General features: G+C 44.9%; 1 protein-coding gene across 3 annotated transcripts in view; it reads left to right on the plus strand.

Annotated features, from left to right (window-relative positions):
• SH3RF3 (SH3 domain containing ring finger 3) overlaps window positions 1-20,703 on the plus strand; it is a 410,835-nt gene that overhangs the window by 319,526 nt on the left and 70,606 nt on the right. For all 3 annotated transcript variants that reach the window (XM_028512030.2, XM_036026638.1, XM_036026639.1), the window contains 2 exons: window positions 10,078-10,248; window positions 12,579-12,826. In XM_028512030.2, the coding sequence (XP_028367831.2) occupies window positions 10,078-10,248; window positions 12,579-12,826 (419 nt within the window). The remainder of the gene's footprint in view (window positions 1-10,077; window positions 10,249-12,578; window positions 12,827-20,703) is intronic.

A 20,703-nucleotide genomic window follows, 5' to 3' on the forward strand; every position in this document is an offset into this window, starting at 1 on the left:
AGTTTGCCCACCCAGGAGCCAATTCCCTCCCTTCTCACTTCCTCAGCATGGGGAGGTCACCTGAAATCCATTCCCTGGCCCTTTATCCACCTGTTCTATCCTTTATCCACCTGTTCTGCAGTGCTTCCTGGGGTACAGGAGTGCATGTCTGGTCTTAGAGGCCATGCTCTGGGCCAGAGCCCCTGTGGTTGGTGTAGAGTTTGATAGAGAACACCACTTGGACTGGGGGTGAATTCTCACCTCTACTTCTCTGTGTGTTTCTCAGAGCCAGCGAGGGGAATGAAGGACCCGAGGGGGCAGTACAAGAAAGTAGAACTCTTCCTGACTCCACCTCCATTTGTCTTGAGGGTCAAGAGGTTGCCAACCTACCTTCTAAAGACCATATTCTGATGTTTGGAAAGGGACTGGTGACTTGAGCTTGCCTCACACAGGAAAGGGTTTCTCTTCTACCACAGATCCATAACACAGAGGCTGGTTCTGCACTTCAGTCTGAAATGGACTTGATTAGTGTGAGCTCAGTACATTGGGACCCAGTAACATAAGTCCCTGCCATGACTGAGGGCCAGGACTTAGGGTCAACCCACAATCCAGCCTTCTTTGACAATACCAGCCTTATGATAAGCACACCCAGAGTTACAGTACCTGCCCTACTATAGCCCTGATTGCTGATCACCTTAAGGGAGAGACCATGATAAGGCCCCATGCAGCTAGGGAGTAGAGAAGAATGCATGTGGGAAGAGCAGAAGAATCACCTTGAGCAGAGTGAACAGCCTAGCGGGCAGAGGTTGGAGACTTGTACAGGTGCCAGTAGGGTTGATGGCAGTGGACAGAAAGCCAATCTCCAGCCCTACACGTGGTGATGGGCCCTTGGCAGCACCAGTGTTGCCTAAATCAGGTTTTCTGGAAGCAGACCTGAGGCTAAAGCTTGTGGAGGACTGCTTTGAGGAGCCACACCTGTGAGGGAGTGAGGCCCTGAGCTGTGGATAAAGGGAAGCCCAGCTGATCCTCAGGGAACTCTGGAGCCCAGATGGAACTTCAGTGTCCCAACTGAAGAGAGCTGGTGTGGGCTTCAGGAGACCCTTGGAAGGAAACTTCCCACTGAGAGTCACTGCTACCAGCCATCGGCAACCCCATACCCCCTCTAGGGGATAGAGCTGCGATCCTTGAGCAGGTACCTGGGCCCAGCTCCACCAGACCCAGCACCGAGGTGGGTCTTCAACTTCAGAACACAGCAGAAATCTCTGGAGGGCTGTTCAAACACAGATTTCTGGGTTTTACCCCAGTAGCCCTGGGATGAGGCCCCAGAATGTACATCTCTAAAAAGTTCCCAGGAGATGCTAATGCTGCTGGTCCAGGACCACCTGCCCCATGTAGGTCACAGCTCAATAGCCCCTACAGGCAGGTTTTCCAGTGGCTGGCCTTGCAGCCATGCCACCCCCTGTCCCTTCCTTCTCTGGGCTCCCAACACTGTGTTCCTGCTTGGAGAACCTCATCTGGACTAGACCTGGCTGTGTGTGGGTTCCTAGGAAATCAGGACCAACAGAAAGACTACACAAGGGGCAGGCTACTCTATGGCCACACAACAGTTCCCTAAATACTCTTCTGTTCTCTTCCTCTGAATGTCTGTCTGCCTTCATCCCCATCTCAGTACCTTATCAACTCACAGCTCCCCCAGCTCAGCTGCCACCTCCTTCAGAGGACTTACCTGGCCTGATGAGCATGGACATCCATGTAGACCCTAACATGACACCTGTGTTGTCTGTCTCCCTCTCCCCTGAGCAGGTAGGTGCTCCTGGGGCAGACTCCCACCTGGCTGCACATGGCTGTCACTTGGTGGGCATCTACTGAATTGAACAGTCATGAGTAGACATGTCTTGCTGATTTGAGCTGTGTGGCCCCTGGTAACCAGAAAAACATGAACAGAATTCTTCATAGGAGTAGTGGAAATATTTTCCCTAAAACACAAGCAAGCCATCAAATAGAAGAGAAAGAGTATAAAATTAACAAGGGCACTAAACTACTTTAATTCTCTCCTTGATTAAAGTAGAAGGGAAATCTGTAGACAAATAACAACAGCAAATGAAGGTCTTGCTATAGAAATGAGTTAGTAAAATGGGTGAGTTATTGCAGTGCATGGAGGTGCCCAACAAGCTGCTTGTAAAAACAGGGAGTGCAAGATGCCTAGGCTAGTGGTCCCAGCTGCTGGGTGTGTCTGGTGTGCCCAAGTCTGAGGGAGGACAGAGAGAGGAATCATGGGGCCTAGCTGTTCTGCCCTGACTCACACTCAGTGTTGCTGCATCCCAGGAGGGGAGGAGGCACCTTTTCCTACTGAAACAAAAGCCCTATCAAGGCTTTGGGCAGTGGGAAAGAAGGCTCTCTGAACTAAATTCACCTATTGTTGCCTTAAATAAGGGATTTTTAACACCAATCTTTTTTTTTTAATATATTTTATTGATTATGCTTTTACAGTTGTCCCATTTCCCCCCCTCTCTCCCCTCCACCCTGTACCCCCCTCCCACCCACATTTCCCCCTTTAGTACATGTCCATGTGTCATATTTATGAGTTCTTTAGTTTCTACATTTCCCGTACTATTCTTGCCCTCCCCCTATCTATTTTCAACCTACATTCTATGCTACTTATTCTCTATACCTTTTCCCTCTCTCTCCTCCTCCCACCCCCTGCTGCTAACCCTCCATGTGCCCTCCATTTCTGTGGTTCTGTTCCTGTTCTAATTGTTTACTTAGTTTCTTTTGGTTTTGCTTTAGGTGTGGTTGTTGATATTTGTGAGTTTGCTGTCCTTTTACTATACATGTCTTTTCTTTATCTTCTTTTCTTAGATAAGTCCCTTTAGCATTTCATAAAATAAGGGCTTGGTGATGATGAACTCCTTTAACTTGACCTTATCTGAGAAGCACTTTATCTGCCCTTCCATTCTAAATGAGAGCTTTGCTGGATAGAGCAATCTGGGATGTAGGTCCTTGTCTTTCATGACTTGGAATATTTCTTTCCAGCCCCTTCTTGCCTGTAAGGTCTCTTTGGAGAAATCAGCTGACAGTCTGATGGGAACTCCTTTGTAGGTGACTGTCCCCTTACCTCTTGCTGCTTCTAGGATTCTCTCCTTCATTTTTACCTTGGCTAATGTAATTATGATGTGCCTTGGTGTGTTTCTTCTTGGGTCCAACTTCTTTGGGGCTCTCTGAGCTTCTTGGATTTCTTGGAAGACTGTTCCCTTTGCCAGATTGGGGAAGTTCTCCTTTATTATTTGTTCAAATACGTGCTCAATCTGTTGCTTTTCCCCTTCCGATTCTGGTACCCCTATAATTCGGATATTGGAATGTTTAAAGGTGTCTTGGATGCTCTTAATCTTTTCCTCAATTTTTTGAATTCTTATTTCATCATGCTTTCCTGCTTGGTTGATTCTATCTTCCTTCTGGTCCACTGTATTGTTTTGAGACTCATATTCCTTCCTTTCACTATTGGCTCTCCTCCGCGTGTCTTCCTGCATCTGTTTTATGGTAATCTGCATTCTTTCATCTAGATTTCGTCCAAGATCCACCAGTTCCGTGAGCTTTCTGATCACCAGTGTTTTGAACTGCGCATCTGATAGATTGGCTAATTCTTGGTCGCTCAAAAGGATGAGTCCTGGGGGACTGATCTGCTCTGGTGAAAACATGGTTTTTGTTTTTTCTTTTCCCCTGTCTCTCCTTTTTTTTTTTCCGGTCTGGTTGCTCTTGTTACGGTGGGGGTCGGAGCTTTAGGTGCTCACCTGGGCTGGGCACCCCGTCGCTAGATTGTGACGTTATACGTGGGGGCGGGGCGGGAGCAGGAGCGGGGCGGGAGAAAACAATGGCGGTAGTTCCGTTCCCCTGGACTCAGACCCTTGTCTGGGCTTCCGGGCCGCGAGTTCTGCCCTGGTCCACAATCGCTGCCCCTCTGGGTCTGCCAGCCGCAGCTTGCGTACTCAGGGATCACCTCTGCCTTCTTACACGCCCGATGGCTTTTGCGCCGATTTCGCGCCAAACCTTCCCCCGACCTCCGCGTGCCGCTGGCCCGAGCCAGCCCCGCGTCCGCCGGCTCGTCTTCTCCTACCAGTACGGATGAACGCGTCTACTTCAACCTCTTGGCTGCCCGACTTCCATTCAGATAAATCCTCTGCCGGATCTGGGTGTTATTCTGATAGTAAATTATTGTTGTAAATTATTGGTTTTCTAATCTTGGTTGTACGAGGAGGTACGGTGCATCCACCTATTCCTCCATCTTGCCGGAAGTCCAACACCAATCTTTGTGTGTGAATCCACAGAGGGGAATTCAAGGCCAGAAGGGTCAGCCTCCATCTACTCACATGTGTAACAGAGTCTACCTGAAGGCCTCGTGAAGGAATGAGAGGCCCTGGAAGCCAAGAGAGGCCCTGGAAACATGATAGTCCCTGGAAACCACGAGAATGAGAACCTCTTGCAGTGTGCACTGCCTCATTCTCTGCATCTCCCACCAGGCCTGGTTGTGGTCCCCATAGGCTCCATGAGGACCAGCTGCAGCTCTGAGCACTATGGGTCATCTAGTTTGCCAAGAGACTGTTAGCACCTACAGTTCTGCAAGGAGGGGCGGAGGGGTAAGGGAGTAAAGAGACAGCAGCCCCATGACTGTCATTAGGAACCTAGACCAAGTGACCCAGAGCACAAAGCAGACACTGCAGTGTCAGGCTGAGAGTGGGTGGTCCTTCCTCCATTACAGTATGGTCCCTGGTGCTTCTTCATGAGTCATTCTGAAAGGAAAGCAGATGCTGACCTATTCCCACCCCAGGCCAGCGCCCTGCCCCAGCACAAGCCTCATGCCAGATCTGCAGACACCATGTGCAGAAAAATGACCAGGTCCATCTGCTGTTGGTTTCCGTCTGAGGCATCCAAAGGAAAAATAAGAAGGGGTAGAGATTTTTCAAGGTGAAGTCAGATTTATTTACATTCCAGTTCCCCAGAAACACACACACTGGAGGCTGAACTTGAAATATTGAGACTGGAAGAGGAATTACTCACCTACAGAACAAATTAAAGATGAAAAGAGCAAGCCCTGGGGCACCTTGGTGAAGTATTGCCAATGCAGTTTCAGAACCTAGTTTCACATGGGCCAACAGCTTGGCCTCCAGCCTCTTCCACAGCCTCTCATGGTGCTCTGTCTGGCCCTTGGGGCCACAGAATCCAGTCTGCCTCTAACTTGTTATATGAACACAGATTCTCAGTCTTTTTTAAGCCTTAGGTTCCTCAGCTGTGAAATAGGGCAATCTACCCAGCCTCAGAGTTCATGTGGAGTTTAGATGAAAATGTGTGAAAAGTTGGCACATGGCAAATGCCAATTTTTTGCCCTTCTGCCCTTGTCCTGCCTCAGCCTGTAGCCCTTGGCACCTCTGATGGGGGTAGAGCTCTGCATGAGTGTCTTCAGGGCCCTTGGACAGCAACTTCTTATAACAAAAGTAAAATCAGAGTTTTTGATTCTGATGATTTTGAGACCTGTGTTTTGAGGGGTGTGCTGTCCCTTGGGAGTGATGGCATCCTTGGAAATGACTCCTTTCTGCACCACTCATTGTTAAGCACCTGAGGGGTGCCCATATGACTGGGCATCTAATAAATAGAATAGCTGACATTATGAGAAAAATAGCAACTTCTCCCTGTTAAAAATGTAGATCTCCCATGTGACGAGGCGTGGTGCAGTATGAGAACCAAATCTGTCTTTTGCAAACTAGCCTCAGAGCCATGCCATCTCAGCAGACCCAGTGTATCATATGCCCTGGGAAGCCGGGTAGCAGGAGTGCCGCTGCTCTGTGGCAGTATCCTGCAACTCAGTCCAAGTCAGATAGGTCAAGCAGTGGAGGTTCAGCTAAGTTCACCTCTTAGTTGCCCGTTTCCTACCTTTATTGTTTTCATTAGCAACCTTGTCTGTGTTTATGTAAAATAAAAATGGAATTTTGAAAGAAGGCATTTCTGACTTAAAGGTCTTAATCAAGATGACTCGGGGCCAACAATCTAAAGAATCTTCATTTTTGTTTTGCTGGGGAAAGATGAAAACCCCTTTTGTGCTGAGAAGTGAAGGCAAAGTCTTTGTCCCATTGAATGGCCTGAGAACTCTAAAATGTTGAGTGAAAGATAATCAACTCATTCTGAAAACACAATTTCAGTGATTTGATGGCCACTCCTCCAGGATCACAACATGACTGTCCAACAACTCAAATGTTTCCTAGGTATTTATCACAATTGCAAACTCTTGCTTCATTTCTTAAATCTGGATTGTGAATTCCCCACTGTGGAATTTAGATGCTAAGGGACACAGCCAATTGTGGGCAGGTGTGGGTCCTGGTCCTCAGGCTACTGAGCCAACATGGCCTCATACAGTACACTCATTGGCAAGGGCTTGTCCTTTCTCTAGCAGGGACAGCTCCTAATTCCATAGCTTCACACTCCACTAGCAGGTGGACAGCACGGTGACCCAGCCACCCAGGTACCAGAGGCTGAAAGGGTAGGTACAGGGGCAAAGGTGGACAGTACAGGTGGCCCGTTGTAGTCATCTAGGTCCCAGAGGCTGAAGAAGCAAAGGAAGAGTCACCAAGTTACAGTGACTCTTTTCTAAGCCACCCACAGTGCCCTGGTCAGAGAAAGGCTTGACACCTCCTGGGGCTGGTTTGGTATCTCTGCTAAATAAAGCTTTTTCAACTCCAGATTTCTCCCTACTCTTTCACTCACCTCTCATCCCTTCAGGTGCCACTGAAGGGACAAGTTGCTCCCCTCCCTTCCCCTTAGATCGTCACCTTCACTGCTTTATTCTCTCCGGCTGTGTTCTTCCAGGCCAGCTTAGCTTCCTCCTGGACAGTTGCTTATTTTCTCTGCCCTCCTTGCCCCTTCTTTCATCTTCTGCTTCTTCTTTTCATTTCTTCTCCTTCTGTTTTGGAGGCAGCAGTTCTGTAGCCCTATGCTGCCTGCATTTTCTTTCCTCCTTCCATGAGCACTTCCCCATGGCTGCCATCTCCAGACTGCCAGCTCTCCACACTGACCTAAAGAAGGAAAACCCTAAGTTGTGCACTCTGTGCTTATTTTATATTCAAGAGCAGCTGGCAGACCTTGAGGCAGTATGAAATAGTTCCTAGCATACACACACACACACATACACTTTTCTTTAGCAATCTTAATCTTAGTCTCAAAACCAGAGCCCCTATTTTATTCCTCTTTCAACAAATATTTATTGAGAACTTACTACATGCCAGACACTGTTCTAGATACTGAGGATAGAGCAGTGAACAAAACAGATAAAAATCTCTACCTCTGTGGACCATACAATGTAGTTGGGGGTGGAGAGGAGGCAGATAGATAAGAGATGAGGGGTCCAGACAGAGAGGAAAGTAAGGATCAAGGTCTTGAGGAAGAACATGTTTAGTATATCCCGGGAGCATCTTGGAGAGAGTAACGCTTCCCTGAGCCAAGGTTTGCTGGGTGCCCCTAGCTAGGGATATGTACATGTTGTCCCTTTTTGGAGCTGGACTTAGGTTTCCCTGTGCACTATCAGTCATCACTGCTCAGGAGGTAGATGTGGCCACAGAGTAGCAAGTGGTCACCTCTTACCTGAACCCTTGCTAAGGACCAATTATTGGTCACAAGAGGACACAGCTGCTTAAAACTTCTCAGATCCCACAGGAATGTGGTGAGCAGTGAGAAAGGAAGGGCAGGGAATTTAAACTCTTCAACACAGCTCCCAGCTTGAGGAGTTGAAAGAAGTCTTCAAGAATGCAGAGCTCTGGTGTAGAGGAAAGCTGAGCTGTACTGAGCTCTGCAATGTGCAAGAAGTGTTCAGCAGCCATGGGCCAGGGAGGCCCCCCTGGATACTTTCTCCTGGGACAGGGGGTTTAGGAGGGCCCAGTGAAGCAGGCCACCAGGGGTCATGTGTCCTTCTGCTCATGCAGGCCAGGCTCTGCACATGACCAGGAGGGAGCAGAACAGAACCGTGGGCCTGAGCCTTGTTTAGAAGCCTGAGGATGAGGGCCCTGAGGGAACAAAGGCAGTGCATGTCCCCCCTGACCAAGGAGACATGATTTTCTTGGGGAGGTCTGTGTTGTGCACATGCATATCCCAAGGAAAGGCTGTCCCTGCTTTGCATGCTGCTGCTGCCATTGTATTCACTAGCCGTGAAAGATTGTCCTCATACCATGAAGACACAGAATGAGGCAAACTTAACTAGGGTTCATACTTCAATTATATTTTCTTGAGGGCAAGCACAAAAAGTCATGCAACATTCTTATCAGTGTACAAGCCTCCCACAGATCCCCTCTTTCCTCTTGCTTTCATCCTCCTTTTGCATGAGCCTGAGCTGTTGGGATACCCTGCCTCCTCCCATAAAAGGCAGCCCTGAATTGCAAAAGGGCACCTGTAGCCACATCTGTGGTGTGAACGCAGCTTCTCTGTGACTTTTTCATTTTTAATAATTCCTTGTCACCACCTAAGAGCTCCCTGAGAGTCATCCAGTGTGCAGTTTACAACCTGCATCCTCTGTCACTTGAGCATTGCTGCGAAATGAAAGTCAGCCTTCACACCATGACAAGCCAGGGTCCCATGACAGCTTGCTTTATCCTCCCTGAAGCCCAGAGTCCTTCCTAATTGTCAGTGTTTGTCAGTGTCAAACAGGAAAAAATCAAGATGTAAGCCTCCCTGTCACCCCACAGATGCCCTTGAGCGAACCGGGCTTGAGGGGGTGGGAAACCTGTAAAAAAAATAAAATAAACAAGGTTTTTATTGAATCAAAGAGAGGTACTTGGGGTGTGTAAGATTAGGATGTTGGAAAGGCACAGCACATTTTATTTTATTTTCTTATTTAAGGTCAAGAAATTTTTACTCCATAGGATTTTCATTCTGTTCTAGCATATTCTTCATGAGGCCTCTTAGACCTAGGATGCTTCCTTCTCATTTGAACCCTATATTCTTGTCACATTTCTGTATTCATCTACTAAGAAGGCCCCTCTGGGGTAAGGAGAGTACCCTGGGGAGTCTGTGAGCCTTCTCAGTCCCCAGAGACCTGGTGCTTCCTTAAGCCCCAAAAGCCCAAGGGCCCTGCAAGGAGTCAACTAAAGTCTTTGGTCTCTTATTGATCTGAAGCCCCTACCAGCTTTCCTGCCTGAATCTTATGAGCAAAGACAGTTATCTGACACAGTTCTTACTATCAGCTCAAGACTTACCATTCTTCAAACCCAAAAGTAGCAAACCCAAAAGTTTACAATATTACCAGTCCCCACAAGTACCCTGTGAGGCTAGGGATTGAGGGGTATTTTACAAGAGGAACTTGCTGTGGTTCCTGGGCAACTTAGAGGCCCAACTTCTATGCCTTAAGCCAGGATTTTCACCACTAAGATTTTTCTTTCCTTGTATTCAAATAAGCTTTAAAAAGTAGAATTTAAATATTTAGTCATGGTATAAATATTGCAATGAAGAATTTCCTAATCAGACTGCCTTTGCTTTAAAAAGGGCCTCTCAGGCCTCTTCCAGCTCATTGAGTGGATAAGCCAGGGCCAGGTTAGACTGGATAAGGAAAACCCATTCCTACTTGTTTAACTTTCTCTCCCTAAAAATCTTCAGGGTTTCCCTAAAGGTTTCTCTTTCCCAGAGCATCAGGCTATAGAGACAATATAGAGAATAGTAAACAAACAAACAAATAAATAAAAGTTCCCTATTGTACTTCTGAAACCACTCCCCTAGACCCTTAGATAGGTCTTGCAGCCTCTTGAGCTGTCACAGGAAAGGTGATGCTGGCGCACACTTGCCTGGGTGGAGTGGCACATAGCAGGGCTGTGGAGTGGCTGTGGACACTCAGGTCCCCACCTCTTCCCTGCATGTGTCTCCCTGACCTAGCTGTGCTGGGAGTTCCCCCTCCTCCACAACTTTGTTGGTTTATTTTGAAGAGTAGGTCACAAGCTGGAGAGGCACCAGCTACTCTTTCTAGGTTGGGTTCACCCAAAGAAGAGATCCCATGTGCCCCAGGTGACGCCAAACAGCCCTATGCCTACCCTGCCTGCCACTCTTTATCCTTGTCCCTGCTTCTTCCACCTGCAGGTATCTGGCACTCTATGCCTACAAGCCCCAGAAGAATGATGAGCTGGAGCTGCACAAGGGTGAGATGTACCACGTCCTTGAGAAGTGTCAGGATGGCTGGTTCAAGGGCACATCCCTGAGGTCTGGGCTCTCTGGGGTGTTTCCAGGGAACTACGTGATGCCTGCTTCCAGGTGAGGTCATAGTTAGTTTCTGCCTGGGCAAGAAGGGAGGAGGCCCTCACACTGCCCTGCAACTGTTGTCACTGCCTGGAGGTCATGCTGTGTCTGGGCCACCCATAAACACAATTCAGAAGACAGCCAGGACATGCCCTGCCTGTGGGGTTCTGCCCTGTGAGCTCAGAGTCCCCTTGAACAGGGGTTCTATATGGTGAGCATTTCACCTTCTAAATTAGGTTTGCTTGTCTTTCCCTGAGCAGACACTAGCTGCCAGGGGAGAGGATGGGAACAGAATGAGCAGGTCAGGGCAGCATTACTAAGTGAGGATAGAAAGTCACCAAGGAGAGTGAGATGTCAAGGCTATACATTCTGATGTGTGTGTGTACAGGTATTTGTGTGCTTGTGCACTGTGTGAGTATAGCAGTGTGTATGTGTGATCACGTAGACCTGTTATACATAAAACATGCACATATGCATACATGCAAAGGAAAAATAATATACTCTCAAAAGGTAACAATTGTTATTAAGAGGTAGTATTATAGGTTAAAACTTTTTCTTGTGCTTTCCTATGTTTTACAAATCTTCTGTTATGTTATTTTTATAAAAACAGAACAATTTTTAAAATTCACTAACACAATATCCAAAGTTGTCTAATTTTCCATTGAGATGAGGGGTCCACTGCTTGATTTTATTTCAGTCCGTCTCACTCATGGAAGCCCTCCATGGATACAGTGCTGTGTCGACACTCCAGGACACACAAACTGAGGCCATGGCCCATGGGTTGATGCTCTCTTTGAAACAAGATTGCTGTGAAAGAAATTAAATGATGCTTACATCTTGCATTGATGGCTACACTGCTCCATACTTTTCAAAGCACCCTAGGGGCAGTGCTGGCCTAAAACAGGGTCACATCTACCTCATCCCACTGCCCTTCCTGGGAAGGCTGATCATTTTTGAGCCCACTTTATTTCATTTTTAAAATGTCCTAGGGTAAAATTGAGTTCAGCAAGTAGCAGATGTGCTAAAAAATTCATGATTTCGGCTGGCCAGCTCACTGAGTTCCTTGGTGGAAGTGAATTTCAGGGCAGTGCTAAGGGCTCATGCAGGAAGGTGTTGCAATGTGTCAAGCCCTTTTCTAGAAGGCCCTTTCTCTAAGATGCTCTGCAGGACCCTGACTGGTCACTGCAAGGGCTCTTTCCCATCTGAAGTCAGATCCACTGGCACCAACCCACGCAGAGAGGGGACCCTATTACATCACTCAGGAGCCACAGGTCTGAGAGTGCCTGTTCTCTCCCATGTGTGGCTTCTGGTGTCTCATGACTGGTATGCAAAGAGGATAAAGAGGGTTTACTGAGATCTGATACAAATGGAAGACAGTCCAATCCCCTGAAACTAAATCCCTAGAGCTTTCAAGACCTGATTCCACTGGGTTCTGCATCCTGATAGCCAGAGCATGGATTGAGTGCAAATATGCATAGTGCACAAGGGTTTAAAAGCCATTTTCCCTTCAAAAGTTGCTGTTTCTTAAACACTCTAAACTGGTTTCATTTAGAAACCATGGGGTGAAAGGGCAGCAGGGCCTGGCAAAAGTAACGCCTGCTTGAGTGTGGTTGGTAGGGTAATAACATGGATGTAATGATTTATAGTTTTAATTTGAACATTTCATCCTCCTTTTAACCATATAACCAGAAATGTTATATGGTGTGCTTAAGTGTGATATTGTTATATTTAGAGTCACATGCTTATTATTTTATAATAAAAAGAGGGTGTTATTTGTGCCAGACCCTATAATTTTCTAGTATGAAACTGTAATTTCCTTGACATCTCTCAGTGGGATGTGGTTTGTCTGTGTCCCTCCCAGAGGCTAGCCAAACCAAGACAGTAGCGATGTCCAGAGGGAATGGGTCTTTGCCACTACTTCCCATCACGTGCCAGATGTGCCCAAACCTTGTGGGATGTGACTGAGTCATCTTTCTAGATGTGTTTAGGAACATACAGCTGTTTGTTAGGATGAGTCAAAACAGTAGACCTGGTACAAAATATTCTATTGATTAGAATCATTCTTCTGTTTTTAGAGGCTTTTTTTTTGCTATTTCTTGAATATTCACATTGAGAGTTGGCCCCTGTGAAGGTTTTACAAAGTGTGCCCTTCTCAGCTGGAGCTCTGAGCATTGTTTACCTACAAGAGTTATCTTGGTACTAACACAGTGCCTAACATAGAATGTACCTCCAAGACTAAGGCCTTCATCTCAGAGCCAGTCTATGAGAGCAGGCCTTTATCAGTGGCCTATGTAGTGTGGTTTCATCTGCACTGTCCCGAAATTCATTCTGTTTTATTTCCTCAGGGCTCCCTTAGAAGGGGCTGGGCCACCCTGGAATAATGTGGTTGGAGGGTCTCCACTGGTCAAAGGGATAACCACAACCATCCACCCAGGTGGTGGAAGCCTGAGCAGCCCTCCTTGTGCCCTGAGACCAGTCCTTCCTCTCAGCACAGCCCAGGTCCAGCACCAGGCAGCCTCTCCCTCAATCGGCAGCTGTCTCTGGCACTCAGCCCAGCCAGTGGAAAGCCAATCCCGGAACACCAACCCCACAGGTATGTACCAGTCTTTCTGGGACCTCACTCTCTGGAAAATTTCACAAGAAGATGGGGTTTTGGGTACACAAATCATAGAAACATTTTGGCATAAGTCTTGAGCAGTTCACAGCAGAAATGAGGCAGAGGGGCAAATTGTATTTGCTTATCACAATCATCAACTTGTGCTGATTTTCAGGAAATTTATTGACTTATTTTATCCTGGCTGCTAAAGTGGATTCAAGAATTTATGAATATTTATACATTTCATTGTAGCAGCAGGACTGCATGGACTAATAAGATTAATAGTGGTGCTTTTAAACTCTCCATTTGAGGCTACAAGGAGGGTGTGGGCTGGCTTCATACACCTTCCATGGCCCAGGCACTTAAGGGTTTCCAATTAGGTAGCATATGCTAAGCCAGGGCTGGTAATGAGACACTGAAGCAGAGTATTCCCTGTCTGAGATGCTCTGAAGCTGGAAGGAGTGATGGTCATTGATTGATCCTTCACCTTCATGCCAGCATTATCAATAGACATGCTGACACAATTTAAGGAAAAACTGTTTTTTTCTCAATATGATGTGAAGTGAAAAAAAAATTATAGGGTGGATTATATAGGCATAAACAAGGTAAACATGCCTTGTTTGGAAGCTTAGCATCGAGGAAATAAGAACTGCTGGAGCTTCACTCATGTGACACTCATAGAAGCCCACACCAGTGACCTTCTGAAACCATAGTGCCAACAACATTGTCACCATGCAGTAAAAGGAACCCAGAAAATGAGGATATAGCTCTAACATAGAATTCCTTTTCCCACACAAACCTTATTCTCTCAGAAATCATCTCTTGTCTTCTCCAAGTAAGGCTTAAAGGACACACACACAAAAAGTGAACTCTTTGGAGCATTAAAATACATGACTTTTTAGAATCTAGTTAACCAGATACAACCAACCCATTAGAAGTACTCCAGAAAGCAGCCTCTCCAGGATGAAAAATTGAGATAGTACCTAGTGCAGCAGGGGCCATGTTTTCTTCTGAGGCACAAATGAAGTGGATATACACTCACCACCCCACCCCAGTTACTCTCTGGGGAAGGTGGCATGTACGTTCCTATGCTGATGATAGTCTGGGCTTACAGGTGGCAGCCAGAACTCCTGAGTATTTGCAGGAACCACAGAATGTGATATGAGCCACCCTGAGTCAGCCATTCTCAGCTCTCCTAGGTGGATCGCCAATGGGCAGCACTGTCTGGGAGGGCTGTGGGGCACTTGATGATGGCACAGGGAGAATGGGAAAGGCTTCTCAGAAGAATCGCATCTCAGAATGAGCAGCAAAGTAACACTCACATGGGGGAACAAAGAAGGGTGCTATTTGAAGCAGAAGGAAAGGAATAGTCAAACAAATAGAAATGGGAGAAAGTAGTCTTATTCTACCAGCAGCAAGCAATTCAGCAAAGACAGAGCAGACAGAGGCCTGGTTGAAGGCATGAGCTTGGGAGGCAGGCAGACCTATTTTGAATGCCAAGACTGACATTTTTCCTGTGGCCCTAGTGTCTTCCTCTGAAAGACAGCACGACTTCCACTGACACTCTGTGAGGACTATCTTCGTGGCATATATAGTATGTATTCACTACACTGTAGCTATTTTATTTTTTAGTTAGAGAATAAGAATATTACTAGAGTGCTCAATGCATGAGAATCAAAAAAGTAAACCTAAAAGTTATCACAGAACCTGGGGGTTGACTTCTCTGTTGAAGGAAGTGGGGACCCACCACAGGATTTGAAGCAAGAGGGTTTGCCCTTAACCAAATGTCACCAGACACAGCAGGGAAGAAGAGGTGGTGCCAGAAGCCCAAGGCTGGGAGCCAAGAGAAAGGTGCTGCTGTGCTTGGTGAGAGGTGACGATGAGCCTGGGCCCCATGGGTGGGATAGTGGAATTGGGATGAAATAGTGAGATATTTAGGAGGCAGAGTGGTTATGACTTGGAGAGATCTAGATGGAAGTGCTCAGAGAGAATGAGGACCCAAGTCCAGTTTCCAGGTTTGTAGAACCAGTTGACTGGGAGAATGACAGTGGCATCCCCTGACCTAGAAGAGACTAGAAAGGGACTTGTTTATGAAGGAATGTAATGACATGGCTTTGAGAGATGCAGTGGGTGCTGGTCACACTGTGGCTCACCAGTTGGTTTGGAGCAGCCTGCCGGAGCGGGGCTCACAGGTGGTGTGTAAATCGTCAGCCTGCCTTTCAGGCAAGACACAGACATGTGACATGGACTGCATGTGTCCTCCAATCAGAGGACAAAAAAATATGAGGCCACATGGATCTCTTGTGGGGATGAATGGGGTGGTGAAAACATCCAGGAGCTTTTCAAGAGCAGCAAGGTTGTGGTGTGCAGTGCCCAGTCATCAATGGGTGTGAAGTGGACTCTGCCTCACGCTTAGTGGTGTCTGTGTCCAACAGTCGTGGGATCTGGCCCAAGGAAGCCTCAGGGATGAGCTTGGCACTTCCCTGGCTATAGAACCTCCAAGACTGACCCTGCCATCGCAGAGATTCTATAAGTGCTTAATAGTCTTTCATATGTATCTTTTTTCTTAAATTAGCCAAAAGTGAGTTTCTGTGTTTTTGCAGCTTTGCCTATGGGAGCTTGGGGAAGAGCTAGCTGTCTGTGTACTCTAAGACTCTGCAAGCTATAGCAGCTAGTGCGAGACCTCTGCCCTCAATTGTTACCTCCTTACCAGCTATGCTTCTAGCCTGGTTTAAGTTCACCTGATGCTGTTTACTGGGAGCCTCCAACATAGGATCAGCCCTTGTAATAGCCAAGCGATAAACCCACAGCAGAGTTTCCTGACTGGTACTCTATGTCAAAATACTATTCTGTGGCCCTTGGAGAATCTGGGCAGGACCTAGGGCACCTAATGTCTCAAACCAGGCCCCTTCTGCTTATAAACATGCTGCCCACTCACCTACAAGTCATACACATGTTTATATGTACACTACAACAGCCCTGCTTCTCAATGAGAGTGCACATCCCAGTATGGAAGCCCTGGGATATCAGCACAAAATGCCCATATTATGGCCTTTACATGCCACGGCCTGTTAGCAATTTTCCCAATTCAAAGAAGAAAATGAAACCTACCAGTCATTTCTCCCTCTGTGCAGTAACAAGCAGAATCAAAAGAAATTAGCATGACTAGGGACAATACGACATTGTGTCTTTCTCATCCATCACCATAGTAACCACCATGATGAAACAAGCATTCTCTTCCATCAGTTTAATTTTACATATGGGAAGAGTGATGTACAGGGTGGTTAAAATGGCTTTCCCAGTGCATTCTATCCTAATATTTGTCCCCACATTATATCAATCCTGCCATATTAGTAAGGTAAATGCCACTGAGTTCCCACAACATTTTCCATTTTGCTCTGCATTTTGCATGAGGGAAAAAAAACTGTTGACAGTACAAGTAGTAGATTGTTTGCAGCTGTAATTACCCATTTCAGCAGACCCCAACCCAGGTTGTTGAGAGGCATTTCATCAATTTTCTCATTTCAAGCCAAAGTCTTACAAAAGCATTGGCCATAGCACCCAATATGATTTATTCTATTTAATTAGTGTAACTCTTTTTTAAGGGCAGCTATCCCTGTGAAGTACAGTGCCTACATAGCCTCATATCAGTACTTAGCAGGAGCAAGAGCTGTCTACAGCCATATATTCATCAGCAAAAAAAGTAGTAAAAGAGAACCCTGTATACACAAGACACTCTGTTAGGGTCTGGAGATGCAGAGAAGAGACAGCTACACCCTTGTTTCTACCCTCAGTTAGAAAGAAGGGCAAGGAAACAGTCTCAGTAGATCCTGAAAAACACTATGATGCCCTCCATCAACAGAGTTTCAATACCTTAACATCAGGTATTAAGAAAGTATTGAAGAGAGATAGTGCACTCAGATTGGGAGGAGTGTAGGAGAGGTTTATGGAAAGTTTTCAAGAGGAGGTGATACTGTTCTTTTATTAAATATTTTATTGTTGTTCTACTAGAGTTGTCCCAATTTTTCCCTGTTTGCTGTCCTCTACCCAGCCCACTGCCTGCTCCCACAGTCACTCCCCACCCTGTTGTCAATGTCCATGGGTCATTCATACATGTACCTTAACTAGTCCCTTCCCCTTCTTTCCACCCTTATCCCCCTCTCCCCTCCCCTCTGGTCTCTGTCAGTTTATTCCTTGTTTCCATGCCTCTGGTTCTATTTTGCTTTTTGTTTGTTTTGTTCATTAGTTTCCATTTACAAGTGAGATCATAGGGTATTTGTCTTTCACCAAACTGGCTTATTTCATTTAGCATAATACTCTCTAGTTCCATCCATGCTGTCATGAAGCATGGGAGTTCCATCTTTCTTTATGCTGTGCAGTATTCCATTGTGTAAATATACCAGTTTTTTGATCCACTCATCTGATGAGCATTTAGGCTGTTCCCGGTGCTTGGCTATTGTAAATAGTGTTGCTATGAACATAAGGGTGTATAGGTTCTCTTGAATTGCTGTTTCAGAATTCTTAGGGTATAATCTGTAGCAGTGGAATTGCAAGGCCAAAAAGCACTACCATTTTTAGGTTTTTGAAGAAATTCCATACTGTTTTTCCCAGAGGCTGCACCATTCTGCATTCCTACCAACAGTACACTAAGGTTCCCTTTTCCCCACATCCTCATCGGCACTTGTTTGTTAATTTATTAATGATGGCCATTCTGACAGATGTTAGATGATATCTCATTTTGGTTTTAATTTGCATTTCTCTGATGGCTAGTGATGTTGAGCATCCTATCATGTATCTCTGGGCCTTCTGTGTGTGTTCCTTGGAGTAATGTCTATTCAGGTACTTTGCCCATTTTTTAATTGAATTGTTGTCTTCCTGGTGTTGAGTCATATGAGTCCTTTGCATATTTATTTTGGAGATTAAACTCTTGTCCAGTGTATCATTGGCAAATATGTTCTCCCATATGTTTGGATATCTTTTCATTATGATGATGGTTTCTTTAGCTATGCAGAAGCTTTTTAATTGATATAGTCCTATTTGTTTATTTTTTCCTTTATTTCCCTTGCCCTAGGAGATATATCAGGAAAAATATTGCTGCATGGGATATCAGGGATTTTCCTGCCTATGTTCTCCTCTAGGACTTTTATGGTGTCACAACTTATATTTAAGTCTTTTATCCATCTTGAGTTTATTCTGGTGTATGGCCTAAGATGGTAGTTGAGTTTTCGTTTTTTGCATATAGCTGTCTAGATCTCCCAACACCATTTGCTGAAGATGCATTATTTACTCCGGTATATGGTTATGCCCCCTTTGTCAAATATTAATTGTCGAGGAAGGAAGATAGTGGGGAAGTGAATGGAAGTCACACTGACCTCCTCCCAGGACCAATCTGGTATTACAATTCAATTGTGGAGAAAGCATCTGGAACAAAAAACTGAGCAATGGCCAGAGAGAACATATAACTTTCGACATACAGAATCAGCTTCGGCACAACCAGCCTGGTAAGGAGTGCAGTGGAGACTCTTAGGCAAAATAGCGGGATACGAAGTCAATATTCAGAAACCAAAGGCATTTTTGTACACCAACAAGAAAATATCAGAAACAGGAATCAGGAAAAAAATCCCTTTTGCTATAGCAAGAAGAAAAATACAATACCTCAGAATAAACCTACCTAACCAAGGAGGTAAAAGACTTATACAACTACACAACTTCAGAAAACTACACAACACTGAAGAAAGAAATTAAGGAAGACAAAAAAATAAATGAAAGCATATACCATGTTCATGGATAGAAAGAATTAACATCATCAAAATGTCTATACTACCAAAAGCAATTTATAGATTCAACACAATCCCTATTAAAATACCAAGGACATATTTCACAGATATAGATCAAACATTTCAAAAATGTATACTGAACTATAAACTACCCTGAATAGCTGCATCAATTTTGAGAAAGAAGAACAAAGTAGGTGGGATCACCATACCTGACATCAAACTGACATTCACAAGGTCATAGTAATCAAAACCATTTGGTCCTGCCATAAGAACAGACACATAGACCAGTGGAACAGAATAGAGAGCACAGAAGTAAACCAAGTCTCTATGGTCAATTAATATTTGACAAAGGGGGAAGAAACATAAAATGGACGGAAAATAGCCTCTTCAACAACTGGTGTTGGGAGATTTGGACAGCTACATGCAAATAAAGGAAACAACCACCAACTTACACCATATACAAAAATAAATTCAAGGTGGATATAAAAGACTTAAATATAAGTTGTGACACCATAAAAGTCCTAGAGGAGAACTTAGCAGGAAAATCTCAGACATTCCACACAGCAATATTTTCACTGATATGTCCCTAGAGCAAGGGACATAAAGGAAAGAATAAACAAATGGGACCTCATCAAATTAAAAAGCTTCTGCATGGCCAAAGAGAATAGCATTAAAATGAAAAGATAACCAACTATATGGGAAAATATATTTGCCAATGATACCTCAGACAAGGGTTTGATCTCCAAAATATATAAATAAGTCACACAACTCCACTCCATGAAGACAAATAATGGAATTAAAAAGTGGGCAAAAGTCTTGAATAGACACTTCTCCAAGGAGGACATACAGAGGGCCCAGAGATATATGAAAAGATGCTCACCATCACTAGCCATCAGAGAGATGGTGATTAAAACCACAATAGGATACCACTTCACATCATTCAGAATGGCTATCATAAACAAAGCAACACATAACAAGTGCCAGAGAGGATGTGGAGAAAAGGGGACCCTAGTGTACTGTTGGTAGGAATGCAAACTGGTGCAGCCACTGTGTAAAACAGTATGGAATTTCCTCAGAAAACTAAAAATGGAACTGCTTTATACTCAGCAATTCCACTCCTTGGATTATATACTAAGAACCCTGAAACACCAATCCAAAAGAACCTATGCACCCCAATGTTCATAGCACCACAATTTACAATAGCAAGTGCTGGAAGCAACCTAAGTACCCATCATTAAATGAGTGGATCAAAAAACTATAGTAGATGTACACAATGGAATTGCACACAGCAAGAAAGAAAGAAGAAGCTCCTACCCTTCATGACAATATGGGTGGAACTGGAAAGTATTATGCTAAGAGAAGTAAGACAGGCAGTAAAGACAAATACCATATGTTCTCACCTATAAGTGGAACCTAATTAACCAAACATACTGGCAAGCAAAATATAGCCAGAGACATTGAAATCGCCAACAAACTAATAGTAACCAGAGGGGAAAGGAGAGAGAAATGACATGGGAAAGAAGGGGAAGGGACATAAATGAACATGTATGAGGGACCCGTGTATGGAGCCAAGGTGGGGTGCATTGAGAGTCGGAGGGTTTTGTGAGTTGGGTGGGGCAAAGTGGTGGTGGTTAAATGGAGACAACTGTATTTGAACCTCAATTATAAAAGTAAAAAAAAAAAACATAAAAAAATATTGCCATAAAGATATGGGTTTAAGTCAGGGCTCTGTATTCTGTTCCACTGATCTGTGTGTCTGTTCTTATGGCAGGATGAAACGGTTTTGATTACCATGGCCTTGTAGTATAGTTTGATACCAGATATTGTGATCCCTCCTACTTCATTCTTCTTTCTCAAGATTGCTGAGGCTGTTTGGAGTTGTTTATGGTTCCATTTACATTTTTGAAATGTTTGTTCTAGATCTGTGAAATATGCCATTGGTATTTTAATAGAAATTGTGTTGAATGTATACATTGCTGTGAGTATTATGGTCATTTAAATGATGTTAATTCCTCCAATCCATGAACATGGTATATGCTTCCATTTGTTTGTGTCTTCCTCAATTACTTTCTTCAGTGTTGGTAGTTTTCTGAGTAC

Source organism: Phyllostomus discolor, chromosome 5 (assembly GCF_004126475.2).
Source record: "Phyllostomus discolor isolate MPI-MPIP mPhyDis1 chromosome 5, mPhyDis1.pri.v3, whole genome shotgun sequence".
NCBI classification, from domain to species: Eukaryota; Metazoa; Chordata; class Mammalia; order Chiroptera; family Phyllostomidae; genus Phyllostomus; species Phyllostomus discolor.